This window comes from Salmo salar, chromosome 11 (genome assembly GCF_965601325.2).
Source record: "Salmo salar chromosome 11, fSalSal1, whole genome shotgun sequence".
NCBI lineage: Eukaryota > Metazoa > Chordata > Actinopteri > Salmoniformes > Salmonidae > Salmo > Salmo salar.
In genome coordinates, this window is record NC_138301.1 from 96851463 (window position 1) to 96872592 (window position 21130).

The 21130-nt window shown below is 43.4% G+C and overlaps 1 protein-coding gene across 2 annotated transcripts in view; it reads right to left on the reverse strand.

Annotated features, from left to right (window-relative positions):
• The window catches only part of LOC106563268 (astrotactin-2), a 537304-nt gene that overhangs the window by 91404 nt on the left and 424770 nt on the right, over positions 1 to 21130 (reverse strand). For both annotated transcript variants that reach the window (XM_014128700.3, XM_082958176.1), the window contains 2 exons: positions 17315 to 17448; positions 16619 to 16767 (listed from right to left, as the gene is read on the reverse strand). In XM_014128700.3, coding sequence (XP_013984175.2) covers positions 16619 to 16767; positions 17315 to 17448 — 283 coding nt within the window. The remainder of the gene's footprint in view (positions 1 to 16618; positions 16768 to 17314; positions 17449 to 21130) is intronic.

Genomic DNA, 21130 nt, shown 5'->3' on the forward strand with positions numbered 1-21130 from the left:
TGTGTTACTTCCCTGTTAGTGAGAATTTCTCCTTTCCCAAGAAGCCGATTAAACAGCATGATCATTACACAGGTGCACCTTGTGCTTGGGACAATAAAAGGCCACTTTAAAATGTGCAGTTTTGTTACACAACACAATGCCACAGATGTCTCAAGGTTTGAGGGAGCGTGCAATTGGCATGCTCACCGCAGGAATGTCCACCAGAGCTGTTGCCAGAGAATTGAATGTTAATTTCTCTACCATAAACTGCCTCCAACGTCGTTTTAGATCATTTGGCAGTACGTCCAACCCGGCCTGACAATCGCAGACCACGTGTAACCACGCCATCCCAGGAGCCTGCAGGATCACCTGCAGGATCATCTGAGGAAGGATGGGGGATTGTTGAGAAGCATTTCTGTGGGCTCCCCTGTGGGTAATGTGTTTACTGTGAGGGAAACTCAAATAGGCTATAGGCCTAAATTTTTTCTACGACTTTGCAGAATTATACAAAACTTTTCCTTGACTCTATCTAAACCAATAACTATTTTTTGTAATAAATATTCCGCAAATATTTCTTCATGCATCTGATGCATATACAGTCGTGGCCAAAGGTTTTGAGAATGACACAAATATTAATTTTCACAAAGTCTGCTGCCTCAGTTTGTATGATGGCAATTTGAATACACTCCAGAATGTTATGAAGAGTGATCAGATGAATTGCAATTAATTGCAAAGTCCCTCTTTGCCATGCAAATGAACTGAATCTCAAAAAACATTTCCACTGCATTTCAGCCCTGCCACAAAAGGTGATCAGTGATTCTCTCGTTAACACAGGTGTGAGTGTTGACGAGGACAAGGCTGGAGATCACTCTGTCATGCTGATTGAGTTCGAATAACAGACTGGAAGCTTCAAAAGGAGGGTGGTGCTTGGAATCATTGTTCTTCCTCTGTCAACCATGGTTACCTGCAAGGAAACACGTGCCGTCATCATTGCTTTGCACAAATAGGGCTTCACAGGCAAGGATATTGCTGCCAGTAAGATTGCACCTAAATCAACCATTTATCGGATCATCAAGATCTTCAAGGAGAGCGGTTCAATTGTTGTGAAGAAGGCTTCAGGGCGCCCAAGAAAGTCCAGCAAGCGCCAGGACCGTCTCCTAAAGTTGATTCAGCCGCGGGATCGGGGCACCACCAGTACAGAGCTTGCTCAGGAATGGCAGCAGGCAGGTATGAGTGCATCTGCACGCACAGTGAGGCAAAGACTTTTGGAGGATGGCCTGGTGTCAAGAAGGGCAGCAAAGAAGCCACTTCTCTCCAGGAAAAACATCAGGGACAGACTGATATTCTGCAAAAGGTACAGGGATTGGATTGCTAAGGACTGGGGTAAAGTCATTTTCTCTGATGAATCTCCTTACCGATTGTTTGGGGCATTTGGAAAAAAGCTTGTCCGGAGAAGACAAGGTGAGCGCTACCATCAGTCCAGTGTCATGCCAACAGTAAAGCATCCTGAGACCATTCATGTGTGGGGTTACTTCTCAGCCAAGAGAGTGGGCTCACTCACAATTTTGCCTAAGAACACAGCCATGAATAAAGAATGGTACCAACACATCCTCCGAGAGCAACTTCTCCCAACCATCCAGGAACAGTTTGGTGACGAACAATGCCTTTTCCAGCATGATGGAGCACCTTGCCACTAGGCAAAAGTGATAACTAGGTGGCTCGGGGAACAAAACATCGATATTTTGGGTCCATGGCCAGGAAACTCCCCAGACCATAATCCCATTGAGAACTTGTGGTCAATCCTCAAGAGGCAGGTAGACAAACAAAAACCCAAGTGACCGTATGTACAGTTGAAGTCAAATACATTTAAACTCAGTTTTTCACAATTCCTGATATTTCATCCTATTAAAAATTCCCTGTTTTAGGTCAGATAGGATCACCACTTTATTTTAAGAATGTGAAATGTCAGAATAATAGTAGAGAGAATGATTTATTTCAGATTTTATTTCTTTCATCACATTCCCACTGGGTCAGAAGATTACATACACTCAATTAGTATTTGGTAGCGTTGCCTTTATATTGTTTAAATTTCGAATAACGTTTCGGGTAGCCTTCCATAAGCTTCCCACAATAAGTTGGGTGAATTTTGGCCCATTCCTCCTGACAGAGCTGGTGTAACTGAGTCAGGTTTGTAGGCCTCCTTGCTCGCAAACTCTTTTCCAGTTCTGCCCACAAATGTTCTATGGGATTGAGGTCAGGGCTTTGTGATGGCCACTCCAATACCTTGACTTTGTTGTCCTTAAGCAATTTTGCCACAATTTTGGAAGTATGCTTGGGGTCATTGTCCATTTGGAAGATCCATTTGCGACCAAGCTTTAACTTCTTGACTTCTTGATGTCTTGAGATGTTGCTTCAATATATACACATACGTGTCCTTCCTCATGATGCCATCTATTTTGTGAAGTGCACCAGTCCCCCTTGCAGCAAAGCACCCCCACAACATGAAGCTGCCACCCCCGTGCTTCACGGTTGGGATGGTGTTCTTCGGCTTGCAAGCATCCCCCTTTTTCCTCCAAACATAACGATGGTCATTATGGCCAAACAGTTCTATTTTTGTTTCATCAGACCATTTTTCCAAAAAGTACAATCTTTGTCCCCATGTGCAGTTCCAAACCGTAGTCTGTTTTTTTATGGTGGTTTAGGAGCAGTGGCTTCTTCCTTGCTGTGCGGCCTTTCAGGTTATGTCGATATAGGACTCATTTTACTGTGGATATAGATACTTTTGTACCTATATGTACCATCTTCACAAGGTCCTTTGCTGTTGTTCTGGGATTGATTTGCACTTTTCACACCAAAGTACGTTCATCGCTAGGAAACAGAACGCGTCTCCTTCCTGAGCTGTATGACGGCTGCGTCAAACAGTCAAAACGTCAATACGGGACTAAGATCGAATCCTGCTACGCCTGCTCTGATGCTCGTCGGATTTGGCTAGGCTTTCAAACTAGCATGCATTACAAAGGGAAACCCTAACTATATATCAGCGTTCAACTCCGCTGTACCCTCTAAGCTCATCACTAAGCTGAACACCCTCCTCTGCAACTGGATCCTGGACTTCGTGACGGACTGCCCCCAGGTGGTGAGGGTAGGCAACAACACATCTGCCACGCTGATCTTCAACAAGGGGGTCCTTCAGGGGTGCGTGCTTAGTCGCATCCTGTACTCCCTGTTCACCCACGACTGCGTGTCCGTGCACGGCTATAACACCATCATTAAGTTTACTGACGACACAAAGTGGTTGACCTGATCACAGAGGACGATGACACAGCCTATAGGTAGTAGGTCAGTGACCTGGCAGTGTGGTGCCATGACAACAACCTCTCCCTCAACATCAGCAAGATAACAGGAAACTGAGGGCCGAGCACGCCCCATCCACATCAACAGGGCTGTAGTGGAGCGGGTCAAGAGCAACAAGTTCCTCGGTGTCCACATCACTGAGGAAGGCATGACAATGCCTCTTACCCCTCAGGAGGGCCCTCAGATCCTCAAAATCTTCTACAGCTGCACCATTGATGACATCTTGACTGGCTGCATCACCGTTTGGTATGCAACTGCTTGGCATCTGACCGCAAGGCGCTACAGAGGTTTGTGCATACGGCCCAATACATCAATGGGGCCGAACTCCCTGTGATCCAGGACCCCATACCAGGTGATGTCAGAGGAAGGCCCAACAAATTGTCAAAGACTCCAGCCACCAAAGTCATAGACTCTCTCTGCTCCCGCACGGCAAGTGGTACCGATTCACCAAGTTTGGAACCAACAGGACCCTGAACAGCTTCTAGCCCAAAGCCATAAGACTGCTAAATAGTTAGATAAATAGTGAGCCACATAGCTGTATTGGCCCTTTCTGCACTAACTGTTTAGAGTCATCACGTACACTTCTGCTACTGTTAATTTTCAACAGTGCCTTGCAAAAGTATTCACCCCCTTGGTGTTTTTCCTATTTTGTTGCATTACAACCTGTAATTTAATTAGACTTTTATTTGGATTTCATGTAATGGACATACACAAAATAGTCAAAATTGGTGAAGTGAGATGAAAAAAATTACTTGCTCCAAATAATTGTGGGTGCATATGTATTCACCCCCTTTGCTATGAAGCCCCTAAATAAGATCTGGCGCAACCAATTACCTTCAGAAGTCACATAAATAGTTAAATAAAATCCACCTGTGTGCAATCTAAGTGTCACATGATCTGTCACATGATCTCCATATATATACACCTGTTCTGAAAGGCTCCAGACTCTGCAACACCACTAAGCAAGGGGCACCATCAAGCAAGCGGCACTATGAAGACCAAGGAGCTCTTCAAACAGGTCAGGGACAAAGTTGTGGAGAAGTACAGATCAGAGTTGGGTTATAAAAAAATATCCGAAACTTTGAACATCCCACGGAGCACCATTAAATCCATTATTAAAAAATTGAAATAATATGGCACCACAACAAACCTACCAAGAGAGGGCGGCCCACCAAAATTCACGAACCAGGCAAGAAGGGCATTAATCAGAGAGGCAACAAAGAGACCAAAGATAACCCTGAAGGAGCTGCAAAGCTCCACAGCGGAAATTGGAGTATCTGTCCATAGGACCACTTTAAGCCATACACCCCACTGAGCTGAGCTTCACGGAAGAGTGTCCAGAAAAAAGCCATTGCTTAAAGAAAAAAATAAGCAAACATGTTTGGTGTTCACCAAAAGGCATGTGGGACACTCCCCAAACATATGGAAGAAGGTACTCTAGTCAGATGAAACTAAAACGTAGCTTTTTGGCCATCAAGGAAAACGCTATGTCTGGTGCAAACTCAACACCTCTCAACACCCCGAGAAACACCATCCCCACAGTGAAGCATGGTGGTGGCAGCATCATGCTGTTTGGATGTTTTTCATTGGCAGGGACTGGGAAACTGGTCAGAATTGAAGGAATGATGGATGGTGCTAAATACAGGGACATTCTTGAGGGAAAACTGTTTCTGTCTTCCAGAGATTTGAGACGGGGACAAAGGTTCACCTTCTAGCAGGACAATGACCCTAAGCATACTGCTAAAGCAACACTCGAGTGGTTAAAGGAAAACATTTAAATGTCTTGGAATGGCCAAGTCAAAGCCGAGACCTCAATCCAATTGAGAATCTGTGGTATGACTTAAAGATTGCTGTACACCAGCGGAACCCATTAAACTTGAAGGAGCTGGAGCAGTTTTGTCTTGAAGAATGGGCAAAAATCCCAGTGGCAAGATGTGCCAAGCTTATAGAGACATACCCTAAGATACTTGCAGCTGTAATTGCTGCAAAAGGTGGCTCTACAAAGTATTGAATTTGGGGGGTGAATAGTTATGCACGCTCAAGTTCTGTTTTTTTGGGGTCTTATTTCTTGTTTGTTACACAAGAATACATATTTTACATCTTCAAAGTGGTAGGCATGTTGTGTAAATCAAATGATACAAACCACCCAAAAATTAATTTTAATTCCAGGTTGTAAGGTAACAAAGTAGGAAAAAAGCCAGAGGCTCCGGTTTACTCCATGGCTCTCTCCGAAATGCCCGGGAAGTTAGATCAGGGCTCCCCCCTGACCTCGCCAAACTCTCCGTATTTTGGGGGGGCTGCCTCTTCGCCTCCCCAATTGGAGGATACAGTGCCTCATAATACCGTCGCTCCCTCTTGGCTTCTTCCAATTCCTCCTTCGGGCGACAGCCAGCCTGGCTGCAGGGTCCCTTCCCATCCAGGATTTCTTCCCACGTCCACGACTCCAGGTACCTCCTCTCACGCTGCTTGGTCCTTTTACGGTGGGTGGTTCTGTCACGGGTCGTTGAATGGAGACCAAGACGCAGCATGTATAGTGCTCATTCTGTTTCTTTAATGAATACACTTAAACAACAAAATAACAAAACGACCAACAACAGTCCCATCAGGTACTCTAGACTAAACGGAAACAACCACCCACAAAACCCCATGAAAAACAGGCTGCCTAAGTATGGCATCCAATCAAAGACAACGATAGACAGCTGCATCTGATTGGAAACCATACCTGGCCACAACATAGAAAATGACAACATAGAATGAAACTCTAGACAACCCACATAGAAAACAGAAAACCCAAAACACATAGACGAAAAATCCCACGGTCACGCCCTGACCAATCTACTAGGGGAAAATGACCTCATACCAGGGTCAGGAAGTGACATTTTCAGTTCTGCCAACAATTTTCTATAGGATTGAGGTCAGGGTTTTGTGATGGACACTCCAAAACCTTGACTTTCTTGTCCTTAAGCCATTTTGCCACAACTTTGGAAGAATGCTTGGGGTCATTGTCCATTTGGAAGACCCATTTGCGACCAAGCTTTAACTTCCTGACTGATGTCTTGAAAAGATGCTTCAATATATCCACATAAGTGTCCTACCTCATGATGCCATCTATTTTGTGAAGTTCACCAGTCCCATCTGCAGCAAAGCACCCCCACAACATGATGCTGCCACCACTGTTTCTTCACGGTTGGGATGGTGTTTTTCGGCTTGCAAGCCTCCCCCTTTTTCCTCCAAACATAACGATGGTAATTATGGCCAAACAGTTCTATTTCTATTTCACCAGACCAGAGGACATTTCTCCAAAAAGTACGATCTTTGTCCCCATGTGCAGTTGCAAACCGTAATCTGGCTTTTTTATGGCGGTTTTGAAGCAGTGGCTTCTTCCTTGCTGAGCGGCCTTTCAGGTTATGTCGATATAGGACTTGTTTTACTGTGGATATAGATACTTGTGTACCTGTTTCCTCCAGCATCTTCACAAGGTCCTTTGCTGTTGTTCTGGAATTGACTTGCACTTTTCACACCAAAGTACGTTCGTCTCTAGGAGACAGAACACATCTCCTTCCTGAGCGGTATGACGGCTGCGTGGTCCCATGGTGTTTATACTTGCGTACTATTGTTTGTACAGATGAACATGGTACCTTCAGGCGTTTGGAAATTGCTCCCAAGGATGAACCAGACTTGTGGAGGTCTACAATGTTTTTCTGAGGTCTTGGATGTTTTCTTTTGATTTTCCCATGATGTCAATCAAAGAGGCACTGAGTTTGAAGGAAGGCCTTGAAATACATCCACAGGTACACCTCCAATTGACTCAAATGATGTCAATTGGCCTATCAGAAGCTTCTAAATCCATGATATCACTTTCTGGAATTTTCCAAGCTATTTAACCTCTATGGGCTACAGCCAGTGTAATCCCGTGGCGCGATATTCAAATACCTCAAAAATGCAAAAACTTCAATTTTTCAAACATATGACTATTTTACACCATTTTAAAGACAAGACTCTCGTTAATCTAACCACACTGTCCGATTTCAAAAAGGCTTTACAACGAAAGCAAAACATTAGATTATGTCAGCAGAGTACCCAGCCAGAAATAATCAGACACCCATTTTTCAAGCTAGCATATAATGTCACATAAACCCAAACCACAGCTAAATGCAGCACTAACCTTTGATGATCTTCATCAGATGACAACCCTAGGACATTATGTTATACAATACATGCATGTTTTGTTCAATCAAGTTCATATTTATATCAAAAACCAGCTTTTTACATTAGCATGTGACTAGCATGTGACTAGCATTCCGACCAACCACTGCCGGTGAATTTACTAAATTACTCACGATAAACGTTCACAAAAAGCATAACAATTATTTTAAGAATTATAGATACAGAACTCTACAGGCTAGCTATTTAGACACCCAGCAAGTTTAGCACTCACCAAAGTCAGATTTACTATAAGAAAAATGTTATTACCTTTGCTGTTCTTCGTCAGAATGCACTCCCAGGACTTCTACTTCAATAACAAATGTTGGTTTGGTCCCAAATAATCCATTGTTATATCCAAATAGCGGCGTTTTGTTCGTGCGTTCAAGACACTATCCGAAAGGGTAAATAAGGGTGACGAGCATGGCGCATTTCGTGACAAAAAAATTCTAAATATTCCATTACCGTACTTCGAAGCATGTCAACCGCTGTTTAAAATCAATTTTTATACCATTTTTCTCGTGAAAAAGCGATAATATTCCGACCGGGAAATCGTTTTTTATTACAAAGAGAGTGAAAGTAAAAGCATGCTATCCCCTCATGCACGAGCCTCAGTCTAATGGCCCTCTGATAGAGCACTTGCCAAACGCGCTAATGTGTTTAAGCCTGGGGATGGAATTACATCGTTCAGCTTTTTCCCGCCTTCTGAGAGCCCATGGGAGCCGTAGGAAGTGTCACGTCATGCCAGAGATCGCCTGTATTTGTTAGAGATGATCAAGGAGGGCAAGAAATGGTCAGACAGGCCACTTCCTGTAAGGAATCTTCTCAGGTTTTGGCCTGCCAAATGAGTTCTGTTATACTCACAGACACCATTCAAACAGTTTTAGAAACTTTAGGGTGTTTTCTATCCAAAGCCAATAATTATATGCATATTCTAGTTACTGGGCAGGAGTAGTAACCAGATTAAATCGGGTACGTTTTTTATCCGGCTGTGCAAATACTGCCCCCTAGCCCCAACAGGTTAAAGGCACAGTCAACTTAGTGTATGTAAACTTCTGACCCACAGGAATTGTGATACAGTGAATTATAAGTGAAATAATCTGTCTGTAAACAATTGTTGGAAGAATTACTTGTGTCATGCACAAAGTAGATGTCTTAACCGACTTGCCAAAACTATAGTTTGTTAAAAATAAATTAGTGGAGTGGTTGAAAAACAAGTTTTAATGACTTCAATATGTAAACTTCCGACCTCAACTGTAAGTATTCAGACCCTTTCCTCAGTACCTTGTTGAAGCACCTTTGGCAGAGATTACAGGTTTGGGTCTTCTTGGATATGACGCTACAAGCTTGGCACAACTGTATTTGGGGAGTTTCTCCCATTTTTCTCTGCAGATCCTTTCAAGCTCTGTCAGGTTGGATGGGGAGCGTTGCTGCACAGCTATTTTCAGGTCTCTCCAGAGATGTTAGACAGCGTTCAAGTCCGGGCTCTGGCTGGGCCACTCAAGGACATTCATAGTTTTGTCCCGAAGCCACTCCTGCGTTGTCTTGACTGTGTGCTTAGGGTCGTTGTCCTGTTGGAAGGTGAACCGTCGCCCCCAGTCTGGGGTCCTGAGTGCTCTGGAGCAGGTTTTCATCAAGGATGTCTCTGTACTTTGCTGCTTTAATCTTTGCCTCGATCCTGACTAGTCCCCAGCCCCCGACAAACATATCCACAGCAAGGTCCTGCCATCACCATGCTTCACCGTAGGGATGGTGCCAGGTTTCCTCCAGACGTGACGCTTGGCATGCAGGCCAAAGAGTTCAATCTTGGTTTCATCAGACCAGAGAATCTTGTTTCTCATGGTCTGAGTGTATTTAGGTGCCTTTTGGCAAACTCCAAGCTGGCTGTCATGTGCCTTTTACTGAGGAATGGCTTCCATCTGGCCACTTTACCATAAAGGCCTGATTGGTGGAGTGCTGCAGAGATGTTTGTCCTTCAGGAAGGTTCTCTCATCTCCACAGAAGAACTCTAGAGCGCTCTCAGAATGACCATCAGCATGTTGGTCACCTCCCTGACCAAGGCCCTTCTCCCCCGATTGCTCAGTTTGGCTGGGGTGGCCAGCTCTAGGAAGAGTCTTGGTGGTTCCAAACTTCTTTCATTTAAGAATGATGGAGGCCACTGTGTTCTTTGGGACCTTCAATGCTGCAGAAATGTTTTGGTACCCTTCCCCCAGATCTGTGCCTCGACACAAACCTGTCTCGGAGCTCTACGGACAATTCCTTCGACTTCATGGCTTGGTTTTTGCTCTGAAATGCACTGTCAACTGTGGGACCTTATATAGACAGGTGTGTCCCTTTTCAAATCATGTCCAATCAAGTTAATTTACCACAGGAGGACTCCAATCAAGTTGTCGAAACATCTCAAGGATGATCAATGGAAACAGGATGCACCTGAGCTCAATTTCGAGTCTCATAGCAAAGGGTCTGAATACTTATGTAAATAAGGTACTTCTGTTTTTTATTTGTCATAAATTTGCAAACATTTCAAAAAACCTGTTTTCGCGTTGTCTTTATGGGGTATTGTGTGTAGATTGAGGAGGGTAAACATTTTTTTAAATCCATTTTAGAATGAGGCATTAACATAACAAAATGTGGAAAAACTGAAGGGGTCTGTCACGCCCTGACCTGAGAGAGAGGGTTTGTTTCTCTATGTGGTTAGGTCAGGGTGTGGGGTGGGCATGCTATGTTTTTGTATTTCTTTGTTTTGGGCTGAGTATGGTTCCTAATCAGAGGCAGCTGTCTATCGTTGTCTCTGATTAGGAATCATACTTAGGCAGCCTTTTCCCCACCTGTGTTTGTGGGTTATTGTTATTTCTGTGTGTGTACGGCACAGTGCGTTACGTTTCTTGCTGCGTACCTGTTTATTGTTTTGTTTTCCTTCAATAAAGATGTGGAATTACCAGCACGCTGTGCCTTGGCTCCTTTATGACAGGGAATTTGAAGACAGCACTCGTGACAGGGTCTGAATACTTTCCCGAAGGCACTGTATGTAGCCAAGTTATCGTTACTCATTGTGTATTTATTCCTTGTGTTATTATTTTTCTATTATTTCTCTTTTTTAATCTCTGCTTTGTTCAGAAGGGCCGGTAAGTGAGCATTTCACTGATAGTCTACACCTTTTGTTGACGAAACATGTGACAAATAACATTTAATTTGATTTGTTGTTGATCTAAGAACCAGGGGATGATACATATCTCTAAGAGAAGAGGTAAACAATAACACCTCTAAGAGAAGAGGTAAACAATAACATCTCTAAGAGAAGAGGTAAACAATAATATCTCTAAGAGAAGAGGTAAACAATAACATTTCTAAGAGAAGAGGTAAACAATAATATCTCTAAGAGAAGAGGTAAACAATAACATCTCTAAGAGAAGAGGTAAACAATAATATCTCTAAGAGAAGAGGTAAACAATAACATCTCTAAGAGAAGAGGTAAACAATAATATCTCTAAGAGAAGAGGTAAACAATAACATCTATAAGAGAAGAGGTAAACAATAATATCTCTAAGAGAAGAGGTAAACAATAACATCTCTAAGAGAAGAGGTAAACAATCAGAGAGGAAGGGGGATGTGGGTGCTTATTGCCATTCAAAGGATAGGGGGCTTTTAGGTTCTCCTTCAGGCTCTGAGACTGGGCCTCATGCCCTTACCTGTGGAGACCCAAGGCTTACTGATGGTCTGCCCGGGTGGGGATCGTAGATCGGGCGGATCACGAGCATATAAACGGTAGTGTTTATGTACTGAGGTCTAGGCCGACTAGGCCACTGTCCAAGCATTTCAAAGAGAGTCAGTCCATCTCAGACCATCACTGCTGCTGCTCTTGACCTTGCCAGGGAGAGTAGGTTTTCTCTCTGGTTCGATTTGAGTAAAAGATAGATTTGAGGATTGAGAATTGAAAAGGGAGATAGGTGTTGATGGTTCGTGCAGATGTGAGATCAGATCAGGGTGGTGCTACAGCTTGCTCTCACTAAGCCTCCCAAAGAACAAGATGAGACGGATAAAAGAAGGGAGTAGTACAGCAGAAGATATGGGAGTATACAGTACCAGTCAAAAGTTCTGACACACCTACTTATTCAAGAATTTTTCTTTATTTTTACTATTTTCTACATTGTTGAATAATAGTGAAGACATCAAAACTATGAAATAACACATATGGAATCATGTAGTAACCAAAAAAGTGTTAAACAAAGCAACATCCATTTTATATTTTAGATTCTTCAAAGTAGCCACCCTTTGCCTTGATGGCAGCTTTGCACACTCTTGGCATTCTCTCAACCAGCATCATGAGGAATGCTTTGACAACTGTCTTGAAGGAGTTCCCACATATGCTGAGCACTTGTTGGCTGCTTTTCCTCCACTCTGAGGTCTAACTCATCCCAAACCATCTCAATTGTGGACATGTCATTTGATGCGGCACTCCATCACTTTCCTTCTTGGTCAATAGCCCTTACACAGCCTGGAGGTGTGTTTTGGGTCATTGTCCTGCTGAAAAACAAATGATAGTCCCACTAAGCGCAAACCAGATGGGATGGCGTATTGCTGCAGAATGCTGTGGTAGCCATGCTGGTTAAGGGTGACTTGAATTCTAAATAAATAATAGACATTGTCACCAGCAAAGCATGTCCACACCATCACAACTCCTCCTCCATGCTTCACGGTGGGAACCACACATGCGGAGATCATCCGTTCACCTACTCTGCATCTCACAAAGACACAGCGGTTGGAACCAAAAATCTCAAATTTGGACTCATTAGACCGAAGGACAGATATCCACTGGTCTAATGTCCATTGCTCGTGTTTCTTGGCCCAAACAAGTCTCTTCTGAAGAGTTGATGTTGAGATGTGTCTGTTACTTTAACTCTGTGAAGCATTTATTTGGGCTGCAATTTCTGAGGCTGTTACTCTAATGAACGTATCCTCTGCAGCAGAGGTAATTCTGGGTCTTCCTTTCCTGTGGCGGGCCTTATGAGAGCCAGTTTCATCATAGCGCTTGATGGTTTTTGCGACTGCACTTGAAGAAACTTTCAAGGTTCTTGCAATTTTACGGATTGTCTGACCTTCATGTCTTAAAGTAATGATGGACTGCCATTTGTCTTTGAATATTTGAGCTGTTCTTGCCATAATATGGACTTGGTCTTTTACAAAATAGGGCTATCTTCTGTATACCCCCCTACCTTGTCACAACACAACTAATTAGCTCAAAGGCATTAAGAAGGAAAGAAATTCCACAAATTAACTTTTAACAAGGCACACCTGTTAATTGAAATGACTTCCAGGTGACTACCTCATGAAGCTGGTTGAGAGAATCCCAAGAGTGTGAAAAGCTGTCATCAAGGCAAAGGGTGGCTACTTTGAAGAATATAAAATATATTTTGATTTGTTTAACCTGTTAGGGCTAGGGGGCAGTATTGACACGGCCAGATAAAAAACGTACCCGATTTAATCTGGTTACTACTCCTGCCCAGTAACTAGAATATGCATATAATTATTGGCTTTGGATAGAAAATACCCTAAAGTTTCTAAAACTGTTTGAATGGTGTCTGTGAGTATAACAGAACTCATATGGCAGGCCAAAACCTGAGAAGATTCCATGCAGGAAGTGGCCTGTCTGACAAGTTGTGTTTCATCTTGGCTCGTTTTATTGAAGACTGAGGATCTTTGCAATAACGTGACACTTCCTACGGCTCCCATAGGCTCTCAGAGCCCGGGAAAAAGCTGAACGATATCGAGGCAGCTTCTGGCTGAAACACTTTATCGCGTTTGGCAAGTGGCCGATCAGAGTACTATGAGCTTAGGCGCGTGCCCGAGTCGACCGAATGCTTTATTTTCTTTCGTCTGTTTACCTAAACGCAGATTCCCGGTCGGAATATTATCGCTTTTTTATGAGAAAAATGGCATAAAAATTGATTTTAAACAGCGGTTGACATGCTTCGAAGTACGGTAATGGAATATTTAGAATTTTTTTGTCACGAATTGCGCCATGCTCGTCACCCTTATTTACCCTTTCGGATAGTGTCTTGAACGCACGAACAAAACGCCGCTGTTTGGACATAACTATGGATTATTTTGAACCAAACCAACATTTGTTATTGAAGTAGAAGTCCTGGGAGTGCATTCTGACGAAGACAGCAAAGGTAATAACATTTTTCTTATAGTAAATCTGACTTTGGTGAGTGCTAAACTTGCTGGGTGTCTAAATAGCAAGCCCTGTGATGCGGGGCTATCTACTGAGAATATTGCAAAATGAGCTTTCACCGAAAAGCTATTTTAAAATCGGACATATCGAGTGCATAGAGGAGTTCTGTATCTATAATTCTTAAAATAATTGTTATGCTTTTTGTGAACGTTTATCGTGAGTAATTTAGTAAATTCACCGGCAGTGTTCGGTGGGAATGCTAGTCACATGCTAGTCACATGCTAATGTAAAAAGCTGGTTTTTGATATAAATATGAACTTGATTGAACAAAACATGCATGTATTGTATAACATAATGTCCTAGGGTTGTCATCTGATGAAGATCATCAAAGGTTAGTGCTACATTTAGCTGTGGTTTGGGTTTATGTGACATTATATGCTAGCTTGAAAAATGGGTGTCTGATTATTTCTGGCTGGGTACTCTGCTGACATAATCTAATGTTTTGCTTTCGTTGTAAAGCCTTTTTGAAATCGGACAGTGTGGTTAGATTAACGAGAGTCTTGTCTTTAAAATGGTGTAAAATAGTCATATGTTTGAAAAATTGAAGTTTTTGCATTTTTGAGGAATTTGAATAACGCGCCACGGGATTACACTGGCTGTTGAGTAGGTTAACACTTTTTTGCTTACTACATGATTCCATATGTGTTATTTCATAGATTTGATGTCTTCACTATTATTCTACAATGTATAAAATAGTAAAAATAAAGAAAAACCCTGGAATGAGTAGGTGTGTCCAAACATTTGAATGGTACTGTATGTCAACAGGGAACATAGGAATAGGATCATACAAAATAAGGAGTTGTAGAAGGTTATGCTTAGGATAATGTACATTAAAAAAAAAATCCCAAGGTGCGGGTCAGGTGAAGACTAGAAGATCATTGCATTTTTGAGTTTTTAACCCAAGGTGCAATCCATCCAATCCTACCTTAATACCTCCTCAATATCTCCAAAGTCATTCCAAGCCTAATGAATCCTTTTGACATTACTGATTTTATCTGTATCAAACAACCTGATCTGGATGTTGCTTCACCTGACCAACCCAATACCGCCTAAAGCCCATGGACTTTCATATCTTGCCGATGTAGGTATATTTTTTAATGCAAAAGCCATTTAGTTTCCAATGGATTTAACTACTAGAGGGACACATACCTGCTACAAAACTTCAGATATATGAGGTATTAAACTGACTCCAGTTTTAAAGAGCACTCAATTCACTTGGCAGGTGTATGAAAGCTGGGGTGTGGCCCAGATCGGAGCGGTCTGCTTTTGATCATCCGGTGCTTCTCTGTGGAAGTCTCATCTGTGGTTTAAAGCCTCCAGGTGATCAGGGACTGGGGCTCTTTATATCTATCCCGGTTCTGTTTTTAAAATAAAACAACTTTTTCTTCCCCTAGAAAGGACTTCAATGCAAGGTCTTGAAACCAAACGATTCGCCATGGGTATAGAAGATATGAATTTCCATGGATGGAATTGGACATTGTGAAAAAACAATACTAGTCCGGATTTGCGTAGCCATCTGAACTCGCTGACACTTGTTGTCTTTCCCCTAAGCAGGTTAGGTTATCACTGGCCGGGCAGACAGTCTCCTCTTCCCAAGTCTTGGAGAGAATAATAAGAATAATAAGTCCCCATTATTCCATAAATCCCCCTCTCCGACCACGTCCAACTTTGTATCAGCACGGTAGATCCCCCAGTTTGGAGAACAATGGAGGGTTTGATTCTGTCCCTCCTGTAAAACTGGGAGCCACTCAAAGGGTTGTTTTGATGGTTTATTATAGACGACCCAGAAGAAGTTTCCAATAGAGAGAACCTGAGCGATGCCATGCCAACGCTTCTCTCCCCTTCTCACCTTGATTACACACACCAAGATGATATCTGGGAATCCAAGACTCCCACAACAATGAAATCCTTTGTTGTGATTGCAACATGTGTTTCAGGGAACACACACACACACACACACACACACACACCACACACACACACACACACACACACACACACACACACACACACATACAATAAAAGTCAGGGCATTTTTTTTACTACAGACAAATCAATGTCAGTCCAACTTTTCTTGGCTTTCTGGAGGAATTTGGAGAGTTTGAGAGAGAGTTGGAGAGAGAGAGAAAGAGAACAAGAGCGAGATGAGAGACAATAACAGTGAAAGAGACACACTATAGACTAAGAAAACAGAGAAGGAGAGAGACATTGAGATAGAAGATAAAGAGGTAAATAGAGAGAAAGATATTGTTCACATTCTTATCTGTATCCTGGACTGCTCTGACGCAGAGGTGAGTCACACAAACGCCATCTGCCCTGTCCCTACCACACCCCTGCCAGGATGCCTATCTGTGCCCGCTCTGGCTTTTGGGCCCGGCTCATCAGCTCTCCTCCTCTCCTCCTCCCAGGTGTGAATGATCACCTGTCCGCGTGGCCGATGACTAAAGCTGGCTATTTCCACCAACGCACCTCCTCTCTTCTCCTTTATTAAATCCCTATCACCCAAAGCTCTGACTCACTACCCCAGACTTACACACTTAGGGGTCAGCGTTAATTATGGCCCCTGTCACATAGCCTAGCCTCATCCTCTCATCCTCTCCTGTCTTCCCCCTCCCACACACCACCCACCTCCTTTCCCCCCGTTCTTCCCTCCGGTTCACCCACCAAGTGTCTAACCTTGTCTGTGAGAGCAGGCCTCCACAGATCAGCAGAGCAAACAGTTAGATAATGTGGCTCGTCACTGGTAAATAAGCTCATTAATGTCCCTTTGGCTTTGTCATAGGATAAACAATTGTCAATAACTGATGTAGGTTGGACCAAAGTGAAATATACTAGCGGCCTACCTACCTGTGTAGATCTCTGCCTCCGAGGGGTCCTCCACCCGCTTATGCTGGATGATGTAATCAGACACCTTGTAGCCAATCAGGGGCTCCACATCCAGCCACTCCAGGGCCACCATGGTGCTGGAGGGCTCTAGGTGAGGGGCCAGTCTGAGCCTGACACAGACAGAGAGAGGAAGGAGGTGGGTCACCTTAATTCAATAACAATATTTGAAGTCAACAGCACTGAGGACTAGTTTCCCGGGAACATTAAGCTTACTCCTGAGAATCTCAGTTAAAAGTGTTTTTAGTCCAGGACTAGGCTTACTTTGTGTCGGGGAAAGCAACCCTACGAGTCTGTTAATAAAATGTTGAGACCAGATATAGGGAGCAAGTTGGAATCATCAATGCATCCTTTCGACAAATCAAACAAGCAAGTAGGTCCATTCAATTTAATGTGGAAATCCACCGGAGAGCCATTGCTCATCCAATGCCTTGTATCTCTCTCCAAAAGTTCTGATGGTTTCAATAGCTGGGGTGTATGATGACTCAAAACAGAGCTGGGGTAAGAGAACAAGATACACTATTATTTCTTGAGAGTGAGCACTGGGGTGTTTGGACTGGCCTACAGCAATTAAAGGTTGGTCCCAGCCCTAGGGATGGTTGTTACAACTCCAACAGTTCTCCCTAGGCTTGGATAGATGGGAGGTAGGCTCTGACTTACACAGGCTGCCTCAGGGGACTGCAGTTGGGAAGGCCGTCTTTGCTGAAGGCACTCAGGTCACAGCGACACCAGTTGTCGATGACATCTCCCTTGCCTGCACACCAGTATGAGCTCATTGTGGCACTCTTGAAGGCCTGTGAAAGGTAACAGGTGAGACAAATGCAATTATCTTCCGTACATTGCCCTTCTGTAACGGCTTGAGTTATCCAGGCTCCAAGATGCCTGTTGCTACCCCTGTACGTGTCCCAACCACCCCGACCCCCCCACCCCACCGATGTCTGCCCCGGAATCATCACACAGTCACACACTGGGGGCTCACAGGTTTTGTCACCTCCGCCACCGGAAGAGTCGCGGCGGCGAGGGTCTGATGATATGTGAGTGAGTAGCCTTGGAGAACATGTCATGTTCATGTCTTGTTTTAATTGGGAATGGTGACACATAAAGGTCAGTGTGTGTGTGTGTGTGTGTGTGTGTGTGTGTGTGTGTGTGTGATAGAGAGAGAGAGAGAGCAAGTTAAACAGAGAAAGAATATTACTTCTCTAAGAGGTCAAAAGGCCAAAAAGATATGCATTTCCTCAATCTCATTAAACTGAAACATCGTCAAGATCATGAGTGTGTACCACTTCAACTCAAACTAATTGGCAGATAGCCTAGTGGTTAGAGCGATAGGCCAGTAACCGAAAGGTTGCTGGATTGAATCCCTGAGCTGACAAGGTAAAAATCTATCGTTCTGCCCCTGAGCAAGGCAGTTAACCCACTGTTCGCTGGGCGCTGTTCATGCTGATTTGAGGCAGCCCCCTGCATCTCTTTGATTCAGAGGGGTTGGGTAAAATGCAGAAGACACATTTCAGTTGAAGGCATTCAATTGTACAACAGACTAGGTATCTTCCTTTCCTTTTTAAATTGTTCTGTTTCATCAGGCCAACCAAATGCCAATATTACCGTTAAAGTGATCAAATAAGGTGACGTCAGTGCTTTGGCAAAGGAGAGTTCAGGGGAGTTCGCAGGCACTTTGGCTCCCTGTCACACCGGCCAATCAATGGAGCACTTAGTTATTTATGTAAGCAATTGGTTGACTGCGCCGACCCGCGCAGACTGCTGAGGGACACGCTTGATCGAGGTCATCAAACACCTGCACAGAGACACCAGAAAACATCCAGAATCCAGTCATCCAGAGGAGAGGTCACCGAATGTGTCTTAAAGGCATTGTCAGTTTTGTTTTTCAAATTTGCTTTGGACTACTGACTGTCCAAACATCTGTCCTTGAGCTGTTTTGGTCTATTAATGTTCTGTATTATGTCATGTTTCATGTTTTGTGTGGACCCTAGGAAGAGTAATTGCTGCTTTCGTAACAGGTAATGGGGATCCTAATCAAATACCAAATGCCAGACAGCAAGTTACAAGTGACCAAATCGGATTTGTGTGTGTTCAGACAGCAGTCATTTGCTGACATGCCTAAGCTAGTTGTCATAGTAACGACGAGTGTGTGCGCAGTGGTATAGGCTTATTGGTGGTGATCGTGCTTCCTATCACTCAGAAGTTATGTAGCAAGCTAAGGTGACAACAATGTCTGCCATGGATGTTTCCCAGTTGCTTAGAATGTTCAAAATCATAGTGTAAGAAGACCTTTAAAACATCGAAGGATAAGATGATCCAACTTTCAAAAATATTATTTTTGGATATGCGAAATAACAGTCTAAAAACCACTTGACGGCAAATAAATCAGATTTGACCATTCAGACACAAGTCACATGGCCAATAATCAGAATTGTATCAGACTTCAAACCACCTAGGTGATTTGAAATGTGGCTTGAAATATCAGATTCCATGTCCTACAACAGTCAGAATGAGAGGGGCAAGTCAACAGATGAGAAGTTCTTTCCCAGAGAATAGATGGTCAGGTCCAAACTCATTCACAGCTTATATTTGCTCGACCAGATACATGAGGAGCAGAGAGGAATCCCCAAATACTGCACCAATTATGTTTTAGGTTAAATCAGCTTCCTGGTCTGAATGAGCCTGACCTCAGACAAGGAGAACTACACCAGTCTAATGGGGAAGGACACACACCAGCTGGTGTGCTTTGAGATCTCGCCCAGAGGGGCAGCACCATCACCATGGACCGCCGTCGCCAGGGACGACTGAATTCTAGAGAATGTTATCCTCCTCGCAATCTCCAAAATACAACAGCCACAAGACAACTTTGTTTGCCCGTCGTAAAGGACCATTCACCGAAACTGATATAGCTAGCTAACAACCTCCTTTTGCACGTGGGGAAAAAAATTGTGGACAGAGACTTGCTAGCTACGTAGCTAGCTAGCTGGAATTTTCTACAAGGAATCTGCCCCCCTGTCTCTCCCTGTCTGGCATAGGTACCCCAGCCACACTCCCCCCTCTCTCCCGAGATTTCACTCGCCTCCAGCACACATGCATTTACACACACACGCAGACTTTTTAGGTAGGCTAATTAACTTGTGAAGCTTATTATGTGAGCTTACTCAGAAACACTTTAATTAACTAGTATAGGCCTACTATTTATTGATTGATTGTATTACTGCTGATGAAATGTGCATGTACACCCTGGCCCATCTACTGTTGCTAGCCTCAATTCTGACTTGTGTTCTGATATTTGTTTCACTGATTTCTGCTCTTGTAAAAGCCTGGGTTTTCGGCACATTAACACTAGAAGCTTATTACCTCAAATTGAAAGTGTGGGTTCACTGCTCCAATCCAGATGTGTTTGTCATTGCTGAGACGTGGTTAAGAAAGAGTGTTTTGAACACTGCTGTTAACCTTTCTGGTTATAACCTTTTTTTTGGCAAGACAGATATTCCAAAGGTGGTGGAGTGGCAATCTTTACCAAGGAACACATGTGCTCGGTTGTCTCCGACAAATCTGTCCCCAAACAATTTGATTTGCTGGTTTTAAGCATTAAACATTCAAATAGCTCTTTGTTGACTGTTGCACCATCAGCACCAGCCTGTACCCTACCTGCCCTAAGCTCTCTCCTGGCCCCTTACACTAAGTCTGAATTTGTCCTGTGACCTAAACTGGGACATGATTAAACCACCTGACCAAGTCCTAAAGCAACGGGACTCCCTAAATCTTTCTCAGATTATTACCAATCCCACAAGGTATGACTCCAAATACCCAGAAAAGGCTACTCTCCTTGATGTTATCCTCACAAATAATCCTAACATAAATCAATCTGGTGTTTTCTGTAATGACCTTAGTGATCACTGTTTTACAGCCTGTGTTCGTAATGGCTGCTCAGTGAAATGACCTGTCCAGATATGTCATAGATGCTTGCTAAAAAACTTTCATGAGCAAGCCTTCCTTCATGACCTGGCCTCTGTACATTTGGAAAGAATCAGCTTGATCCCCTCTGTCGAAGATGCTTGGACCTTCTTTTATAATATTTTCAGTGGTATTGTTAACAAACACGCCCCTCATAAAGAAAATGTAGAATTAAAAACAGGTTCAGCCCCTTGTTTCACCGTGATCTGGCAGGGTTACTCCAACTCAATGATTTCATTTGGTGAAAGGCTAGGCACACGCATACTCAGGCTGATTGGCTCTCGTTCAGGCAAATGAGAAATAAGTGCACTCAGGCTATCCGGAAGGCCAAAGTTAGTTACTTTCAGGAGCAGTTCTCTCTCTGTGGGTCTAACCCCAAGAAGTTCTGGAAAATGGTTAAAGACCTGGAGAATAATCCCTCCTCCTCACAGATCCCCATGTCCCTTAATGGTGATGATGTGATTGTTACTGACAAGGAGCACATCGCTGAACTCTTTAATCACCACTTCATTAAGTCAT